At 35.5% G+C, this 21,297-nt stretch overlaps 1 protein-coding gene and 1 non-coding gene across 3 annotated transcripts; one reads left to right on the top strand and one right to left on the bottom strand.

The window, feature by feature from the left end:
* The first annotated feature begins 7,432 nt into the window (after positions 1-7,432).
* On the top strand, positions 7,433-11,861 carry LOC107826351 (uncharacterized). Of its 2 annotated transcripts, none has more exons than XM_075255948.1 (2): positions 7,433-7,505; positions 11,084-11,861. In XM_075255948.1, the coding sequence occupies exon 2, from the start codon at positions 11,126-11,128 to the stop codon at positions 11,645-11,647; it is 522 nt and encodes a 173-aa protein (XP_075112049.1). In that variant the 5' UTR covers positions 7,433-7,505; positions 11,084-11,125; the 3' UTR covers positions 11,648-11,861. The 2 variants fall into 2 exon arrangements, with proteins under 2 accessions (XP_075112049.1, XP_016508799.1); XM_016653313.2 differs by lacking the exon at positions 7,433-7,505 and adding an exon at positions 7,635-7,909.
* A 7,960-nt stretch (positions 11,862-19,821) lies between these two features.
* On the bottom strand, positions 19,822-19,893 carry TRNAP-UGG (transfer RNA proline (anticodon UGG)). Its single transcript has one exon. It is a non-coding gene; the product is annotated as a tRNA-Pro (tRNA).
* Between the last annotated feature and the right edge of the window lie 1,404 nt (positions 19,894-21,297).

The following is a 21,297-nucleotide window of genomic DNA, read 5'->3' as shown; positions in this document are numbered from 1 at the left end:
TACTCTCATCCGGGGAAAGCACCTACAGCATTGTCCCCTCGCTCCATCCACAGTATCTCCTCACCATCTCCAGATATTCCTCTCTTATCAAAGACACGGTCTTCAGAGCGAACTCCTGTGGTTCTTGAGCACCGGGAGCAGCACTCCCCACTCCCTGCCGGGCCGGCCCCGAAGTGGTTTCCATGACTATGGTAAAACTAACAGATCAGAGCAAGGACATGCGCCAACGCTTTTTGCGCTTGAAGAAATGAAGAACCTTATGCCAAAGCGGAAGGGCAGCTATCTAAAATAGTGAAGTCTTTCGAAGAAGTCGAAGCCGCCCCACATATATGCGAGAAGCAGTGACAACTTGCCTACCCGGAGTGAGCCCTGGGAAGCCAATAGCCTTGATAGAAATCGATGGGGTGATACCCGATCCCGAAAACATCCTTCGATGTGAAGCCAGTACTCAAGAAGTCGGCTGTATTATCACCAATTTCAAGGCAGCATTCTACCTCGAGGATCCCCGGCAAAAAGAAGTCGGACTTCGGGAAGCTTTCAATGCCATCACTCGACTCAAGACGGTATTCAGTCTCATGGTTTCCTTTTCTAAAAAGAGAAATAAGCATGCGAAGCTCCGATCACGAAGGCTCCACGAAGGCCCGAGGCAGCGCCTGAGTACAGGCAATACCTCAGCAGAAGTCTATCCTATACGTTTTAAAAAAGCTATCTGCATCAAGTTCAAAAGGGAACCACAGTTACCCAAAGCTGACCTCCATTAAGGATAACATTCTCGAAAAGCTCTGAAACTCAGCATATTATCTCCTTACAACTCGGAGAGCCCGACAACCCGAACCTATCAGATCTATTCAGGCTTGGTCTGAGGTATGACGAGGGGCTTGGAAAAAAGCCACGTCGATCAGTAAAGGATCATAAAGAACGCTCGTACCCAAGTTAGATAACAGCAGTCAACAGTAAAGGAAGACATTCAAAGGGCCTCGAAGGGCACGAGAGCATGCAATTACAAGGCAAGAATCAAAAGTAGAAGTCAATGGGGTATATTCATATTCATAAAGATCCATGTACAACATCCCTCGAGGGGTCATTACATACAATTACAAAACCCTACAGAGGATCTTTACGCATAAAGGAAGAAACAAAGGGAGGCACACGCGAAGTAAAAGCCCAAAGACCAGTCCACCTTCGAATGTCCACCTCCTACAATAGGTGCCTCCGGATGCACATCTTCAGAAGTTTCATCCTAGCCTTCCATACTGATATCGCCAAGGGATAAGGCGAGTAGCGGGGAGGGATGAAAAAATGCCATAGCTCTCCGAAGCTCGAGGACCCTCGCTGGCCAAGGGAACCTCAGAGAGATAGCAGACTGAACAAGCCTCGGTCCCGCTTGCACGGTTACTTAGAATCCACTTCTTAGAACATCTAGCCGTGCAAGCCCCCAACTCGGGGCAGAGCACCATGTCGAGCCGGGGTATAAAGGTGAGTAGTGGTGTATAATCCGAGTCCCCTTTTGAGCAGCGGTATGTAATCCGAAAAGCTTTCTGCGAACAAGGAAAGTTGGCCTTCGTATGTTATCATCTCGAGCCAACAGCAACAGCCACAACAAACATTTCAACGACCACAGCAGCAACAGGACAGCATGATTGTGCTTGACAAAGGTAAGCCCCGGCAAAAGACCACAAAACAATCTAAGGAGCTCCGCCAGACGGCTTTGAGGCCATGAGCCCCAACCATGATGCTCAAGGATAGAACAAGATGATAAGAAGGAATGGGCAAATAAGCCAACGAAGGCACTGGGATAGGAAAAACAACGCCGAAACACCCCCATTTATAGGGGGTTATGACACGGTCATCGAGGAATTGGAAGATTGACCGGCGGATGCAGTTAATGCATCCTTAAAAAACCGAATCGATGGTGGTATCTTCACCTTTGAGAGCTGGAATCGGCAGTGCACAAGTCAAAATACACAAGTCGTGGATGCCCCGGTTGCTACAAAGCTCACGCCAGGAGTCGCATCATCGGTATGACATCGCCGTAAGAAGCTCGAGGAGTCAAGTGTCAGAATCATTTCCCATCACTTCGTTCTGGGAAATGCAGAGACTATCTGTAAGCGGCGAAATCAGAGGACTTGATTTTTCACTATCAAGTCATTTCAGAAGAATGCCTCGAGACACCGAGGATGGGAAGCCACGACCGAGTTCCCGACCTCGGGGCTCTTCGAGGCCCGACTCAGAGAAGACAGAGATCGAAGCCATGACAAAGGGGGAATATCCAAGGCACACGGCTAAGTTTGACGGGGCCGGCCTATCCAGAGCTTATGTCGAGGCGTCGCGTCAAGCCGTCCCATCTCCATACTTTGTAATTAATGCCCATGTACTTGTAGCCGAGTTCCCCTCCTATATAAAGGGAATTCACACTACCTTGTAAGGGGCTGATATTGCTCCACTCTCTCCACAAGTGCAATAATATTTCTCTCTCTCTCTCTTCTTTCTAAACTCACTCGTTTTCACTGGCCTGAGGCTACCTTAATATTTATTGCTTACTCACTTGTTCTCCATTTAATCACCTGGTACTGGACTTTTTGTATTATGGATTATCTCTTTTTGGAATGAAGTTAGTGGTTGTTTTGATTCTAAATTATTTTGTTCAAACAATTGAATCCTTGAAATGTATTGAAAGAAACTGAATATATAGTGATAACTCCTAATATAAAGATAGAAACTGAATATATAGTAATAACTCCTAATAGAAAGATAGCATAATAACAGTCAATAATCACCACTAAAATGTAGCCACTGTTGCTCCTTAATAACACGATTCATTAATCACAGAATACTAAATATTGCAATCACAACTGCAAACATTAAAGATTGCATAATTGCACCAGTCACAGCTGCTAACACGAATTGCATCAATCACAGTTGCTAAGTCAAAAGATCACAGTCACAATTGCTAACTCAAAAGATTGCAGTCACAACTGCTAATAATATGCGAAAGTACAGAAGATGTTTCTAAGGTTTCCAAGGTTGTGAGGACTGTGATTTGGAGCTTCCTTGACTTAACTGTGCAGCTCTTATCCTTGTCCGGATAACCTTTTTTCCTGTTATCTGATGGAGTTATCTTTGTGTCACTGCTTTTCCTTTCCACTTTACTCTAGTTAATGGTGTATGGCCAATATCTCCAGTGACATCTGCTGAAGATATAATATTTTTGGCCTACTTGAAGGCATTCCAAGCTGTTAAAGAAAGATACTATTTGTTAGTCTAAACATATAGTACCACTTATTTGATATACAAAAGGTAATAAGAGGCCTTACATTAAGGATGGTGTAGCTATTTTCTATTTGAAGCACCCCCATTCCAACCACTCTTGGTCGTTTGTAGGAACTTGTCTAATTGGTAGAACCTTTTGGTCTATCCTTTCCTCTTCCAGTTTTTGGTGTTGTAGTAGACTTAAAACTACCCCTTGGAATTTCACTAGTTGTTGCATTTGCTCCTGCACTTTCTATTGTAGTTGCTGCTACACTTCTACCCCACTTGTTGCTGCAGTTAAAGCTGCTGCCTTGGTCTTATGACACCCTCTCTTATTATGGCTTTTCTCATTACATGCTCTACATGTCATATCCAGTCCTCTCCTAGACAGTTTATCAGTCTTGTTTTCAGTTTGCTCTTTTATTTTAATTTTCATTGACCTCCTAGCATCTTTCTGAATATTGGTGGAATAATAGATACATTCTCGGGGTCTGGCCACTTTGACATATTAAAGGTAGGCTGAATGAAATGGTTGTACACTTTCAAGTAAGTCTCTTTTGTATACCAGTGAGCAACATAGTTAATTGGCTCCAGCTTTTTGAAGTGAAGGGAAGCTACTGCACGAGCACATTAGCATCCAAGATCTGCAACTGCATGTCATGGTTTGTAAAAAAATAAATGTTTCAGATATTCATCTTCTTTCACTTCATATTAGGTGTCTCCATTCCACATAATATCACACTTTATTGACTTGGCTGTGTTGTTTTGTAAAACCTTCAATGTCAATGGTGAGATATCACAGATCCAAAAATTGGCAAATTCTCTCAATCGCCCAATCTTGTTCATCATTATCACTCTAATTTCATCAAGCATTGTTATAATTTTCTTGTGTCTTGGCTCTAATATCCAGGAATTGAAGCTTCCAGCCATTTTGTTGTTCACACTATCACAGTTGCTGAAGAACTTGAACTACACTTTAGAACACCTTTCTTTGGCATATCACAACTTCATCAATGATTCCTTTACCACCTAATCTTTCCATGGAGTCAATATTCTTTCTCAATTCTGCCTTATAAGTACTTCTAGCACACCTCAAGAAATAATTTCTTCTTTTATTGCCTCTCTACTTCTTGGACTAATTAGCTAGAATGTGTCTAGCACACATCCTATGTTCACAGTTTGGAAGTACTTTATCCATTGCTTGATACAATCCCTACATAGAAGAATAGAAAAAAAATACAATAACATATCAATAAGACTTATGGAAACAACAAAAGAAAATAAACGCAAAGAAAGCATAAAAATAAAATAAAGAACAGAATACTAACCTTCTGCATGTCTGTTATGAATATGAAATTTGTCTCATCTCCAAGTTCAAGGTTATCCTTCAACAGTCTTAAAAATCAGGTCCAATTAAACTTATTCTCAACCTCAACCACTATCCAAGCTAGAGGCAGCATTTGGTTGTTACCATCTGTACACACAGCAACAAGCAATTGCCCCTTGCAAATACCCTTTAAAAACAATCATTTAATCCAATACAGGGCCTACAACCACCCTTGAAGGCCTTTTTAAATGCATCAAAATAGATGTAGAAGCAAAAAAATATTTTTTTTGCCACATTCAAAAGTCTCTTCACTTAGTTTAACTACACATGTACTACGAAGATTAGACCTAAGCATTTCATCTTTATAGTTCAAAATTCTAATATACTCCAGCACATGGTCACCTGCTATATTATTCAAAATCCTGTTCCTTGCTTTCTTATAAATTGATCTCCCAACATACAAACCTAATTCTTTTCATATAAGCTGTTGAAACTTAAATATCCTGATGTTAGGTTGCTCTCTTATTCTGTCTTTGAATTTCTCAGATAAGTATTTGTTGTTGCGCAGTTTGTTCTTGTTAGTAGGTTTATACGTGTGTATTGGAATGCACTTCTTCACAACAAAGTCTTTAGTCTTAGAGTCATAGCTAGCAAACAGATGCCAAGGACAACTATCCTTGCACTTACACCTCACCATTGTTGGTTGATTAATATATTTTTTCACAACAACTTTTTCTTCAGTAACAAACCTAGTAAGAGCTTCTCTAAACTTGTCAACACTCTCAAATGCAAAACCAAGCTCCCACATAATTTGCTTATAGTTTGGGCCAAACATCACTCTTTTTTTTAACCTTTCTTCTTCTTGTTTTGGGTTTCCTTTGATTAAACTCTCCCTCTCCTATATCATCATCATCTGTATCTATTTCAAAACTGGCAGCCTCATCAGAAGGATAATATGGCTCATCGCCTCCTATTTTACCATCCAAAGGATTCCTTTGTCCTAACTCTTTCCTAGCTGCATACTCATTATAACTCACATCTACTATTTTTTTACCCAACTTAATACCCTCAGTTGCAGGAACTCTAACATTCCTCTTTTTTCTCTGCTCAATTCTTCTTTCATCCCTAAATGACCTATACTTGTCATGTATATCACTACCATAATCCTCATTTCCTTCTTCAAATAACTCTACATGACCTGAATCTGAGCTATTCTTAGTACTAAAACCATCTTCAGATTCAGCAGGTTCAGATGGGCCAGCAAGTTCAGGAGGGGCAGTAGTATCAAGGGGGCAAGTAGTATCAAAAGGAGCACTTGGTTCAGCAGGGCCACTAGTCGATGCCTCTTCATATGTACCCAGGTCTTGACCAAATTCTAAGATAAGGGGACCACTACTGGTTCATCAACTATGTGCTCCACAAATACATCCAACATATCCCCTTTTTTAATACTTGACAAATACACATAATATCCCTATCCACTTTAATTTCTACCAAACCAGGACAATAAGGTGGCTTTACATAAATATGAGTAGAAGAAGGAATATAGCCAAAGTCTATAACATAACTTAGAAATTCAAAGTAGGAGAACCTATCTACATCAACATCAACTGCAAAAGCAAAAACTCCACCTATATAATCCTCCTCTGTCAAGGAGTTTAGCTTATCCATGGAGATTTTTTCTCCAAGGAAGAATCTTACTGTGACTAATTCAAAAGATATTTTAAACCCAACGCAAAGTAGATATATAACTATATCAGACTACTATCTACCAATTTAAACCACATGCAACAACATATTCAGTACTATTACTGTAGCAGTGACAAAGAAAACCCTAGAGCTCAAAACAACATAAAAACGACGAACAACGCTAACCTTTAAAAAGCATATGTTCTCTCCAAAATCTATATCGAAGAAACATTGTGGAATCAATGCGTGGTAGTGACTGAACCACTTTCCTTGCAACTCGAACAAATCCAGCAACTCGAACAAATCCAACAACTCGTCAAAAACCAAAATATCAGTGAAATATAATGAAAATTTGAGATTCTAACTAGGTTTAATCAAAGAAACATTCATCTTGTCCTTTCAATTTTATTTGGAAAGAATGAATTTCAGACGGATTTGAGATTAGGGCTTTTTCGTCGACTTGGGTATTTTTTACAGCGTGGGTAAAATGAACTGATAAGGAAAATAGGTTGGGGGTAAATATTTGGCTACAAACGATGTCGTTTTTAAACGTAAAAATTGGTTAAAATAATTAATTATAGTCAAACTAATAATACTCTCCTAAGTCTTCATTTAAATAAGTGGCATCACCAGATGGCGTGTGTATGCTACACAACATAGAATTACTGGGAGATAACTTACAAGGGTGCGCAAAAAATCAATCGTAACAAATATAGGGTGATATTGGAACACCGGTAAAGGTTGAGTAGAAAACTCATTTATTGGGACAAGTTCAGAGTGCATGTTATGTATTATCCCATAAGTAAATAGACAATAAGACATTTAATTTGGGACAGAAAAATTGCTTTCAATTTTGATTAATTAATCAAACAATTATAGTATTATTTACTTAAGTCGAGAGGGTGAGGGATATATATCGTGAGCTTTATGCCGTATAACAATTATACTTTAGGCACTTATAAATACTATGAAAAGCATTGCTATATAAAAATAATCTTAAAATTTGATTTATCACTAAATGAAATACTCCTACATTAATAATAATATACTTTATTTTATACTACTCCTATTATTTATGTATATAACTTAACTCCGTACAACTATGCATATATATTGAGGGGGTAAGGAGAAAGAAGTGACGCAGAGATGAAATTGTACAAATTCGCCTCTCTTTTTTTCCTGAAATTTGTAATGACATCTTTGGTGGTTTGTGTACGTCCACTTTAACCCATGCAAGTAGGTAATGGCTTTGTCTCTCCCACTAGCAAACCATCCATGTGATTTGGCTTTCTAAATTTCTGTATGTATATATACATATCACACATATACTTACTATCATATATATATGGCACACCCCACCCCACCCCACCCCACCCCAGTACTCTTGTTGTCAAAATCTATCGGTTTCAAAAGTCGTTTACTCTTTGTTGCTTCTTGCTTCTGCTTCATTCATTATCTCCATAACGTCCTCCTCTCAAAAGTTCCAGTCCTTTTTTTAGGGCTTCCCCAATTATTGACTTCATTTATTTGTTCATATACCTAATTCCTAGCCACAGACTGATCATTTCGAGCTTTGAAGCACAACAAAAAGTACCTCTCTCTCTCTCTTTATTTTCCAATTCTTTGAATACTGAAACTCATAAGGTACACTACTCCTTCCTCTATTTCATCTTGGCCTTTTTCGTGCTTAGATCAAATAATTGTTTGAAAAGATATCTCTCTGAGTTTTTGGATTTTATTCTTCTGCATTATATTCCTAGCTATGATCATTGATCTTTTTATAATTTTATGTCAAAGTTTTTTGATTCTCATCACGTTCACGTACGCTCTAGCTCAATTCCAACAATAAGCTAAGTTTCTCTCTCTTCCTCTCTGCACTCTCTGTATGTGTCTGTCTTTCTTTTCTAATCGAAATCACTAAAACAGTTTACATAAAATACTTTCCTGGGGCTTTACATAAAATACTTTCCTGGGGCTATGTATGAAGTTATATTAATTATTTACCATTTCTTCTGTTCTGATCTTCCAAATTATTTTAATTAGTTTCCATTTCTTCTGCTTCCTTTTGTTCAAAAACTTTTCATCTCCTCTCTCAACTGGTATAAATCTTGACCAATAGTACCCAAATGCATACATTTTCAGGTCCTTCTACTGATACATACGATACTATATACCTTCAAATACGGGCAAGCTAATGATATCTGAGCCCTATTAGCCGTATATATAACGAAGTTCTTCAAAAAGGACTTAGCACAGAAAAAATTATAAAATGGAGCAAAGAGGAAATTTTTAGTGATGAATACAGGGAATTGCGTTTAGTTAGTTAGCTACTCTATCCTTTTGACTTTCTTTGGTTTGAACATGTCTTCTTCAACTAGCTAGGTCAAAGGAAAGATTTATAGCTTAGGATCATATAAAGACTAGTTTAATCAGAAAATCTTTGTTTTTTGTTAACCCGTAGTTTAGTAACGTGACAAAGCCAACGTTAGATTGCCTTTTTCTCCTTTGAATATTTTTGGTGAAGTAATTATGAATCTCATACGTCTGATTCTGATGATATCAGTGGAATTAGAATCAAAAGGCTGCATGAATGATGTAACTACTATATCCTTGCAAAAGTGAACATGATACAATCACTAGTTATTCTTAATGTAATAATGTATTATCTAATAATGACCAGGCGCATGAGACTTATTTTTGGATTATTCATTTTTGAATTGATTCAATAATCTAATGCAGTACTACAACAACAACAACAACAACGCAGTAAAATTTCACTAGCAAGGTCTGGGAAGGATAGAGTGTACGGAAACCTTATCCTTATCTCGGAGAGATAGAGAATAATCTAATGCAGTAAAGTTCTTAATTGTCAATCTATGTTATCGCAACTTAAAATTCTTGAAATGATGCAACTGAAATAAGAGGAGCTTCTCCCTGATTTGTCTTTGTTTTGTAGTAGTACTAGTTTTCTTCTCTTCCTTGTTTCTTTTTTTAGTTTTTTTTTATTCTTATCTTAACCACACAGTACCTTTTGTACTTCTACATTAACAATATTGCACTTCACTTCTAGTCAACAGAATTTCCAATAATCTCTTTGAAGTGTATGCTAACCCCATATATATATATTGAAGGAGTCCATAGAAATCCAACCTAATCTTAAGGATTTGGCTCTTGATATTATCCTTCTACAACAGGTCAAACTGCACTACTTAGTAAAAATTTCTTTACTAGATGGATATAAGATAATTCATTTTTATTTTGGTCATTTTGCAGCTATAACCCTACTTCCTATTGCATTTATAATATAGTTTAATGCTTGTTCAATCATAATTTGCAGTTTTATGACTCTTACTCATTCCCATTTTAGTGACACTATAATGGTGCAATGCATTTTAGGTGCTACTTTGACCAGTATTTATATATTAATATAAATAGTAATGAAAGAAAATGGTGAAGTAATAGAAAAGTTGGGCTTCAACATAAAACATCATATGGACTCAAATTTGATTAATTAGTTGGCTAGATTTGAATTCCAGAAACATTCGGAAGTTGTATAAAATAATATTATTAGTAGGATTGTGTCAAACTTCTTCGGATGTCAAAACGAAAAGATTGTTGTATAAATGGGTAAGGACTAAGGATGGAGTATTACCAAGTTCATTTTCACAGATAAGGAAAAGAAAAAATAAAGAATACAATTTGCATTTCATTTGACCTAGCAAAATCTACATCCATATAGTTGGCACTCCAGCCAGAGTATATTTAGAAGATGATAGATATTCTTCACCTTTCTTTCTGGGTAAGCTACAAAAAGAGAAGAAAAAAAAGTCGGAATTTTAGGGCATTTTCTTGCTTCTTTTTGCAAGCCTTTTAGCAGGATTCTTACCAATTCATAGTAGTATGTCTTTTCTGAAAGCCAAAACTTTTGGTATCAGTTGAATTTTGCATGACCATCTGGCCGCATGCATGTTTCTAATTAAGCTTAATGACACCTATATATTTTTTGTAAAGTAGAGTCATATTTGTCACTTATTTTATGTGACACATTTTCCTAGTTTTGCTCTATCCTGAAAAGAATGACAACTTTTTATAAAATTAAAAATAATTTTACTTTAAACTTTTCACTTTATCCTTATTTAATGACATGATTTTATAGTCGAGAAATGTTCATAGCATATCTCATAGCAGGGGCGGATTCAGTGCATTAGTTGCTGGTTCCCGTGAACTCGGTAACTTTTGTCTAGATCCGGTATTTGTATTGAAAAATTTATTTAATGTTTAAGAATATTTAGCTTGGAACCCAGTCAGCTAATCCAGTCATTATTGTATACTATTAACTTAAGATTTCTGTAGGAATCCATAAACTTAAATTTCTGGATCCGCCTCTGTCTCATAGCATATCTCAGACCACACTAGTTTCATAAATCTTTCTTTCTTTTTAAACTCCATAAGCAGAAAACGAGATAGAAGGAGTACTTAATTTCATCGATTATCTTAATTTACAGAATGGTCCGCCCAACTCAAGTTTACTAGGAGATTATTTAAGTTATATACTCTGGTAGTGTAAACATAATTTGCATTATAACTATCGTTTAACCTATTATGACATATTAGTAATAACATTTTTATCATATCACCGGTACGAGTAATACTTATGATAGAGATTTACCCGAACTTGTAAGTTGTCCAAGTATTTTTAGACGGTTAGTGCATAAAAAATTACTCACTTAAATTCAAAAAATAGCTTATGTTTACAGTTGGTATATAGTATGTAATTATTTGTATATGTATCCTAATTCTTACAATAATTCTTGACAGCACCTTGATCAACATATATATTATTCCATTTCCACAAGATCAATGGAGGAGCAACAGAAGGAGCTGCACTTTCTACCTAATCATCCAAATGCCGCAGCTTCCTCTTCTTGGCCATTAGATTCCTCGGCAAACTATAATATCCGATCATCAGAATCAACAGAAGCTCCATCTTTGGACCTTCAACTTTCAATTAGCGTAAGACCTATAAAACCACCAACATCAGATCAAGGTGTCCTAATAAGACCAGTAAATCATCATCAGGATCACTACAGCGACGTCCGGTTCGACTCCGGCTACGTTGAGGCACTGAAATGGCAAGCTGCCGAGCAAATCCGGTTGGCTGCAATAGAGAAAGCTTATGCTGAACGTGTGAGAGAGCTAACTAGGCGAGAGATAGAAATGGCTCAGTCAGAATTCGCACGTGCCAGGAGTATGTGGGAGAGAGCTAAAGAGGAAGTTGAAAGGGCAGAAAAGTTGAAAGAGAGAGCAACTCGTAGGATTGATCCTACTAATTGCATGGAAGTTACTTGCCAATCTTGCAGTCAAAAATTCCGACCTCATTAATCTATATTTATGAGGAACAAATAAATAGTAGGATAAGATGTTAATTAATGAACGTGCTTTCTAATAATTAAGAGTAATTAATATAATTTGTGTTTTAAGGGTTTTGGCTGAGGAAAGATAAAAGAGCTGATGGTAAATGATGTGTAGAATGCATTCTTTTCCTGTGATTGGAACTGCAAAACTTAAGTGGAATAATTGTATGATTTTTTTGTTTTCTGCTCTTCTCCATTACCAATTGATTTTTGAGTTATGTAGTATCCTTGGCCCTGGCAGAATTTAACTATGTATGTATGATTCTTCCTTTTTTTGGAGAAATGTAGTCGTCATAATATTGGAAACATACGAGAATATTGGATGGGTTATTTGTGTTGTACACCGTGGCGAAGTCGATTATTAATATAAGAAATAAACTCACCAAAAAGTTAAGGGGTGTCAATATATAGTATATATACATTTTTTTATAAAAAAATTACCCAGCTACACAGTATGATTTTCCGACGAAGGGGTGTCAACCGACACCCCTTAGGTGCATGTGGCTACGCCACTGGTTGTACATAGTTTTATAGCACCTATCCCACTTTATATGACATAGTTATTAGTTGGAGAGTTAAAAGAGTTTTTCTTTGACCATAATTTTTGCCTTTAAATATTTTTAATTGTTAATTATTGTAATTTATATTACTTCTTCCGTTTCAATTTATGTGAACATATTTGACTAGGCATGAAGTTTTAAAAAAAAAAAAAAAAAAACTTTTGAACTATGGTATAAAATGAGGCACATATATTTGACTAGGCATGAACTATGGTATAAATCATTGCATAAAGGTAAATTGTTTCCAAATATGAATTATAATTATTCTTTTTGGCGACTAAAAAGGAAATATGTTCACATAAACTAAAATTGAGAGAATACTTTATATCTAGTTTTTAAATATATCTAAATCCAAATTCACATTGAAATTAGTTAATTTGATCATAATGTTGTCACATAAAGTGAAACGGAGGAAATATTTAATTTTGACTGATGAGTCATCCAACAATGTCATTGCGTTATGGTGAGTTAATGTAATCAGTTGTCACAAGTAGCAATATTTTAATCAGTTAATGTAAGTTATGCACTTAAGGCAAGAAACGCTTTGTTCTACATTCTAGTATATATTAGCACATTTGACAAAAGAATGATTGCGTGATATAATTTGACTTTGGAGTTCACAGCAATACATACTTTTTTTCATCTCGTAGATCTAGTTATTATAATAGGTAGTGATGCAATCCCTCCTTGGAATCTCTGTTGATACACACAATCAATTTAAAGGACCTATTTTACTTTTTAACAATCAATTTTTAGTTATTTAATTAAGATAGCGAATGTCATGATTACACTGAGTAACTGATCGATCACTTAAACTACAAAATAATTTGAAAACCAAAAAAGATAAAAATGACGTTCAATAGTAATCTACTTAAAATAAATCAATAAAAAACTTTAAAGAAAGAACTACAGATAATAATTGAAAGCTGCTCAAGTGAAGTTCTTATATTACAGTTTCGAATTAAAAGAAAGTCATCTAAATATATTCCTAATAATGTTACAAAATGAAGAACTAAAAATAATCAGATAATAATTGTACTAATAAGACTTTTACTACGGCTAGTTAATTACTTCTGATTTTGAAGCTGGAAAACATCCCTTACTTGAAGAACTGAAAAATCAGAATCAATCAATACATCCATAAAGAAAAGATTGACCAAAAGTCATTTAATTAATATTGTTTCAATTAGTTAAGTTTCACAACAAAAAATTAGTCCACCTATACCAAAATTAATTTAAGTGAAGGTCTTATTATTCGAGGAGCAAAGAGTTTTTTTTTCTTTCTTCATTACAATTTTCTCAAACTTTTTAAATATTTGTAGGAGTTCTTGTTAATCAATGTTTGTAAGTGCCGGGCTAGTTTCCTTACGATGACAACAACAACAATAACAATCCAGTGGAATTTCATAAGTGGAGTTTGGAGAGGGTAGTGTGTACGCAGACCTTACCCCTACCTCTACCTATGAAAATAGAGAAGTTGTTTTCGAAAGACCCTCGGTTCAAGAACATAAAAAAAAATGGAGCGTTAGTCTCCTTATGACAGTTACGTTGCATCTATTTTGGTATCACCTTGAGGTTGTTTTATTAAAAAAAAAAATTATATCTCATAGAGATAACTTGGTTTAGATATACATCTTGATAACTAGGACTTGTTGGAAAAATTGGATGATTATGGAGAATAAAAAGTTTAGTTTGAGGCGTGTCAAGGACACTGTCCTTAAGGATATTTCGCCCACACCGAGATGAATAATATTAGGCATCTCCCCCAGGATTCAACAAGCTCTTCTACTATAACTAGGAGCAAAAACAACAAAGATTTATAAGAAGAAAACCTAGCACAAAAAAAAAAAAAGGAAAGTTTTACTAATTTCACTCCTTTTCAAAGTGACCACACAAAGGACTTATATAGTCCAAAAACAGAAAGTACCCATCTAATAATGAATCTAAACCATAAAAGCTCATCCAAATTTTTATTGCTTTTCTGTTAAACAACATAAAGACAATCATTAAAAATATTTAACTCCATTAAGGAGCCAAATTCCAACTGATGTAACGTAAAGAAACGTCTAAGAAATAATTCCTAAATCAATGTTAAGAAACAGTCAACTAAGATCATATTTGATCAGATTCAAAGATGTAGAAAAATAACTTATTTTAATAGCCATTTAATGATAATAAATATTATATTCAAAGTTATTCTAATTTACTTTTACACACATTAAAATATATTCAAATTGATTGATCATATAAAAACTCATTAAAAGAGTGAACCTAGACATCAATTTAAATATTCTTGTTGTGATATTAAAAATATTATTTTTTTAACAATCCCCCACATAGCTCAAAAAGAATATTATAATGAAAAATAAAAAATTTCGCTGGGTTTTCACAAATGAGCATAATGCATCGAATCTGCTGTCTCTTGGACTATGAACCAAACCAAGATAAAATAAGATTAAACTTACAGAACAATTGGTGAAATTTAGAACTTCTATGAACCAAGAATTCTTTTGTAAGTTTAGTGTCTTACCTATCACATTATACCCGCACACACTTTGTTGTTTGTCGCGGTTTTGCGCTAATAGGTCATGCGTGCGCCTGGTTTTCATGAGTGCTCTAGAAATTTTTTGCCATAAATTTCATAGGAGCGGCCCCACTCCACACTCATATAGGTCCATCCATCAAGTGTATTTTGCAGCATAATACACCACCTATAAAAGGCTATGAATTAATAGATTAAGAGTTTAATAACTCAGCCTCTCATTCCTTGCAAACTTGCACTATATACACACATACACCATAGGAAGGGATATAATTTAATAGTGCACATTTGATCAACTAATGACTTGTTATTACCTATATGAACCTACTTCATGGGATCTCCAATCACATAGGTTGGGTTACCATCATAGTTGATATAACTCAAATTGGCGAAAGTCTCATTCCCCTCGATATTTTAGATATTAATTTTCTTCCCAAAGGTTTAGTCAGAGGATCAGCCAAATTCACTTCTGACTTCACATAATCTATGGAAATAATTTCATCTTTCAGCAGCTGCTTTATCACATTATGCCTCAATCAGATATGTCTACTCTTCCCATTAAAGGATTTATTTTTGGCAATGGCTATTGCATCTTGGCAATCACAATGCATCGACACAGAAGGTGTCGGTTTAATTCCTAGTGAAATACTCGCCAAAAGGTTCTTTAACCACTCGGCCTCATTGCCAGCTAATTCCAATGCCACAAACTCAGATTCCATGGTAGATCTAGCTATTATTGTTTGTTTAGCTGTTTTCATGCCATAACACCCCCACCGAGGGTGAACACATAACCACTAGTGAATTTTGTCTCATTTGAATCAGAGATCCAGTTAGCATCACTGTATCCTTCTAGTACAGTGGGAAATCCACTATATTTAATACCATAGTTCATGGTACCTCTCAAATATTTCATTACTCTTACTAATGCATTCCAATGATCATGACTTCCGTTTTGAGTATATCTACCCAATCTACACACAACATATGCAATATCAGGTCTAGTAAAATTTATCAAATGCATTAGAATGCCAATAACTTGAGCATAATTATTTTGATCTACAACATCTCCCTTATTCTTTTTTAATTGACCACTAGCATCATAAGGAGTGCTTACGGGTACCACATCAAAATTATCAAATTTTTTAAGAATTCTTTCAACATAATGTTGTTGAGTCAACATCAAACTATTGTCATCTCTTATAATTTTCATGCCTAAAATAACACTAGCTTCTCCCATGTCTTTCATCTCAAAATTAGAAGACAAGAAAATTTTGGTTTTACGTACCAAATCAAGGCTAGAACTAAAAATAAGCATATCATCCACATAAAGGCAAATAATAACACATGTACCATCTATACATTTTGTATAAACACATTTATCTACTTCAATTGATGAAAAATCATCATTAATCAATACTTGATCAAATTTTTCATGTCACTGTTTAGGCGCTTGCTTTAGACCATATAAAGATTTTAGCAATTTACATACTTTATTTTCTTGGTCAGACACTATACAACCCTCAGGTTGCTCCATGTAAATTTCCTCTTCCAAATCACCATTTAAAAATACAGTTTTAACATCCATTTGGTGAATAAAAAGTTTATAAATAGAAGTCATGACAAGTAAAACACGAATCGAAGAAAATCTAGTTACAGGAGCATAAGTGTCAAAATAATCAATATTTTGCTTTTGGGTAAAACTTTTTGCAACAAGTCTAGCTTTGTATTTATCAATGGAACCATCCGTATTGAGTTTCATCTTAAAAATTCATTTACAACCAGTAGGTTTAGCTCCCGGAGGTAAATGAACTAAAATTCAAGTTTTATTTTGTAAAATTAAATTTAATTCTACATCAATAGCTTCTTTCCAAAATGAGGCAGCATACGAAGAAATAGCTTCAGAATATGTTAAAGGATCATTATCCACAAGATAAGTATAAAAATTATTACCAAAAGATTTTTCTTTCCTTGGTCTTTTGCTTCTTCTTAAATCCTCACTTTCAAAATCATTTTTAATAATTGGAACATGTGAAATATTATCACTTGGAATAATAGGAGCATCAGAAACTTTTTCAAATTTTAAAGGAAAAATATTTTCAAAAAATTCAGCATTTTTTGTTACAACAATAGTATTATTTTCAAGTACATCACTTTTGACTACTAAAAATCTGTATGTTGCACTGCTTTCAGCATACCCAATAAACATACAATCAGATGTTTTAGATCCTATTTTCCTTTTCTTAGGATCAGGCAACATAACTTTAGCAAGGCACTTTCACACTTTCAAATACTTCAAATTAGGTGGATACCCTTTCCATAGCTCATAAGGAGTTTTACCCATTTTCTTATAAAGAATTCTATTTTGTAAATGACAAGCAGATAAAATGGCTTCACCCCAAAGATTATCCGAAGCACCAGAACTAACAATCATGTTATTCATCATTTCTTTTAAGGTCCTATTTTTCCTTTATGCTACACCATTTGATTGTGGAGAATATGGCGGAGTTATCTCGTGAATTATACATTCTTTCTCACAATTACCATCCAACAAAATAAATTCACCACCTCTGTCGGATCTAACTCTTTTGATTTTCTTATCTAATTGATTTTCTACTTCAGATTTATAAATTAAAAACTTATCAAAAGCTTCATCTTTATTTCTCAACAAATAAACTTTTGTATATCTAGAAAAAACGTCTATAAAAGTCGCATAATATTTTTTTCCTCCTCTAGTCATAGTTTGTTTCAAGTTTCCTAAATCAGTATGAATTAAACTTAATAATTCAGATTCTCTAACTAAAGCACATGACCTTCAGAATGCATTTTCTTAATATAAGATAAACTAACATGTCCTAATCTATCATGCCATAAATTAAAAGAATCAATCAAGTAAGCAGAAGTACTAGCATTTTCATTGATAACATTGAGTACAAACAAGCCATGGTTATAGTAACCCTTGCCAACAAAATTATTATTCTTGATCAACACGACCTTATCAGATTCAAAAGAAACCTTCACCTCCACTTTTCCTAATAATCCCATAGAGACCAAATTGGCTCGGATACTAGGAACATGCAATGCGTCATTTAATGCCAAAGTTTTGCCATATGTGAGTTTGAGAAGAACTTTGTCTTTTCCAAGAACTTGAGTAGTTCTTGAGTCACCAAGATAGACAACTTCTTCTCCCTCATCAAGTTGGGTGTAAGACACAAAGTCTTTTTTGTTAGCACATATGTGCCTAGTGGCACCAGAATCTAACACTCAATCTTTCACATTGGTCACAAGGTTCACTTGGGAAACAACCGCAACAATTATATCATCCACTTTGGCTTCAGTCAAATTTACTTTAGCCTTAGTAGGATTGTCATTCCCAACCCTTTTTTGACATTAAGCAACATAGTGGCCAGATTTGCCACACAAAGTAGTTGTTTTTTTCCTTGAAGGTTTGATTGTTGGTTTTGGGCTTATAACCATTTCTTTTATCATACATGTTACTTGATTTTCTCTGACGGTTGTTGTCATCCACAAGGCTGCTTCTAGTTGCAATTTCTTTTCCTTTGTCAACAACAGCGTGCTTGCGGTTAAAATTACCTCCACCAAAAACCGCAATTTTCAAAACATCGGAAAAAGATTTGGCACATGTAATTAGCGATGGAACAGAAACAGTAGGCGCAACGGGTGTAGTAGCAACAACAACAACATTAGCAGCGTTATTCTTCATAATAATAGCGTGTAAATATCCTTAAGATTGTTGGAAAAATTGGATGATTATGGAGAATAAAAGGTTTAGCTTGAGGCGTGTCAAGAACACTGTCATTAAGGATATTTCGCCCACACCGAGATGAATAATATTAGGCATCTCCCCCAGGATTCAACAAACTCTTCTAGTATAACTAGGAGTAGAAACAACAAAGATTTATAAGAAGAAAACTCCGCACAAAAGAAAGAAAAAGAAAAGTTTTACTAATTTCACTCCTTTTTAAAGTGACCACACAAAGGACTTATATAGTCCAAAAATAGAAAGTACCCATCTTATAATGAATCTAAACCATAAAGGCTCATCCAAATTTTTAACGTTGCTTTTCTGTTAAACAACATAAAAACAATCATTAAAAACATTTAACTCCATGAAGGAGTCAAATTCCAACTGATGTAAGGTAAAGAAACGTCTAAGAAATGATTCCTAAATCATGTTAAGAAACAGTCAACTAAGATTATATTTGATCAGATTCAAAGATGTAGAAAAATAACTTATTTTGATAGCCATTTAACGATAATAAATATTATATTCAAAGTTATTCTAATTTACTTTTACACACATTAAAATATATTCAAATTGATTGGTCATATAAAGACCCATTAAAAGAGTGAACCTAGACATCAATTTAAATATTCTTTTTGAGATATTAAAAATATTTTTTTTTTAATAGGACTTAAGCATGTTACAATTTCCTTTGAGTACATTTCCCCCCATTGTTTTAACAGGACTAAAAATATATATATTTCTCTTGTTCTAAAGGTTAATGATATGAAAATCTAACTGTCATAATGCAGAAAGAAAGAGGCTCTCTTTAATGCAGAAATATACAAAGGGAGTACTTCACTTCCAAACCTGTTAGGAGTAAGAATTAAACCTTCAGCTTTTTCATGCTTTCCTTGAGAGATTCTACTTTAACAAATGATGCTTTCTGGATAAGCCAAGATTTCTAGGCGATTCTGCTCTTTGCTTCTTCCCTCGATTGTGCTTTGTCTTTGCGCTTCATTCAAACTTGTGTTTTGTCTTTTTCCTTTCGACTCCTGCTGTTATATTGGAATATGATTTCTGACATTGACTGCTGCTATTGTGATTTATTTCTTGACCGGTCAAAATAACTCCAGACAAATATAAGATGAAAACTTGCAAACAGCTTTTGCATTCTGCCAACGCCTACAGGAGAAATAAATATCGCATAGACTCAAAAAAAAAAAATGATGTTGTTCCTCTTTTTCCACCTAGCAAGATGTGAAATTTTTTTCTTAAAAAGAAAAACTGCGTTTTGAGGGGCATTCCGAGAATCGAACTCGGGACCTCTCGCACCCAAAGCGAGAATCATACCACTAGACCAAATGCCCTTTGATATTAATTAAAACACTACTTACTTTTATAAACTATTTTCCCCATTCCAATTACGCACAAAATTCAGTAGAACTCCATATAAACTCACCAAGCTCGCATTGAAAAATTGGACAAAAGTGAGTATCTTTGTTTTCATGGTTTTATGATTTTGAAGGAATGTCAACTAATCGTAGTTTAAGTTAAAGGTATCTAATATAGAATTATTTTTTAAAAACAACCATATGCGGCCATATGAGGTGCATAAAAGATGATGACGACAAAGTTTTGATGGGAGATGACCAGATTAAGAGGAGGTGGAAGACCTACTTTCATAAACTTTTAAGTGAAGAAGGGGATCAGGATATTATACTTGGGGAATCGAGGAATGCCGACAGTCACCATGAATTAAGTAATTGTAGGGACATTGAGATCGATGAAGTCATGGAAGCAATGCGTAAGATGAGAAGGGGCAGAGCTACCGGGCCAGACGAAATTTCGGTTGAACTGTGGAGGTGTGTGGGTAGAGCAAGCTTGGAATGGCTTACTGCATTGTTTAGTGTTATATTCAAGACTAATAGGATGCCTGAAGAGTGAAGGTGGAGTACAATGGTCCCGTTGTATAAGAACAAAGGTGATGTCCAGAGCTGTAACAACTATAGGGGCATCAAATTACTAAGTCATACCACGAAAGTTTGGGAGAGAGTGGTAGAAATGAGAGTGCGAAGGACGGTGTCTATTTCAGACAACCAGTTCGGGTTCATGCCGGGGCGATCTACCACAGAAGCTATCCACCTTATTAGGAGGATGGTGGAACAGTACAAAGATAGGAAGAAGGATCTCCACATGGTGTTTATTGATCTGGAGAAAGCGTATGATCGGGTTCCTAGGAAGGTCTTATGGAGCTGCTTAGAGGATAAAGGGGTCCCAGTTGACTATATTAGGGTGATTAAAGACATGTATGCTGGAGCTAAGACTCGGGTTAGGACAGTATGAGGCGACTCTGAACACTTTCCAGTTATTACGGGGTTGCACCAAGGGTCTGCGCTTAGCCCATTCTTATTTGCCCTGGTGATGGATGCACTGACTCATCATATTCAAGGGGAGGTGCCATGGTGCATGTTATTTGCTGATGACATTATTCTAATTGACGAGACACGAGGCGGCGTCAACGAGAGGCTAGAGATTTGGAGACATGCTCTTGAGTCTAAAGGTTTCAAGTTGAGCAGGACGAAGACGGAATACCTCGAGTGCAAATTTGGAGTTGAGCCGACGGAAGCGGGAGTTGAAGTGAGGCTTGACTCTCAAGTCATTCCCAAGAGGGGTAGTTTCAAGTACCTTGGATCGATTATTCAGGGGATCGGGGAGATTGACGAGGATGTCACACACCGTATAGGGGTGGGGTGGATGAAGTGGAGGTTAGC

Source organism: Nicotiana tabacum, chromosome 6 (genome assembly GCF_000715075.1).
Source record: "Nicotiana tabacum cultivar K326 chromosome 6, ASM71507v2, whole genome shotgun sequence".
Classification (NCBI taxonomy): domain Eukaryota; kingdom Viridiplantae; phylum Streptophyta; class Magnoliopsida; order Solanales; family Solanaceae; genus Nicotiana; species Nicotiana tabacum.
Note: the sequence above shows the minus strand (reverse complement) of the source record. Positions and strands in the feature narration are given on the sequence as shown.

Excerpts from the sequence above, each read along its gene's own strand:
- LOC107826351 (XM_075255948.1), top strand. The coding sequence starts at position 11,126 with ATGGAGGAGCAACAGAAGGAGCTGCACTTTCTACCTAATCATCCAAAT.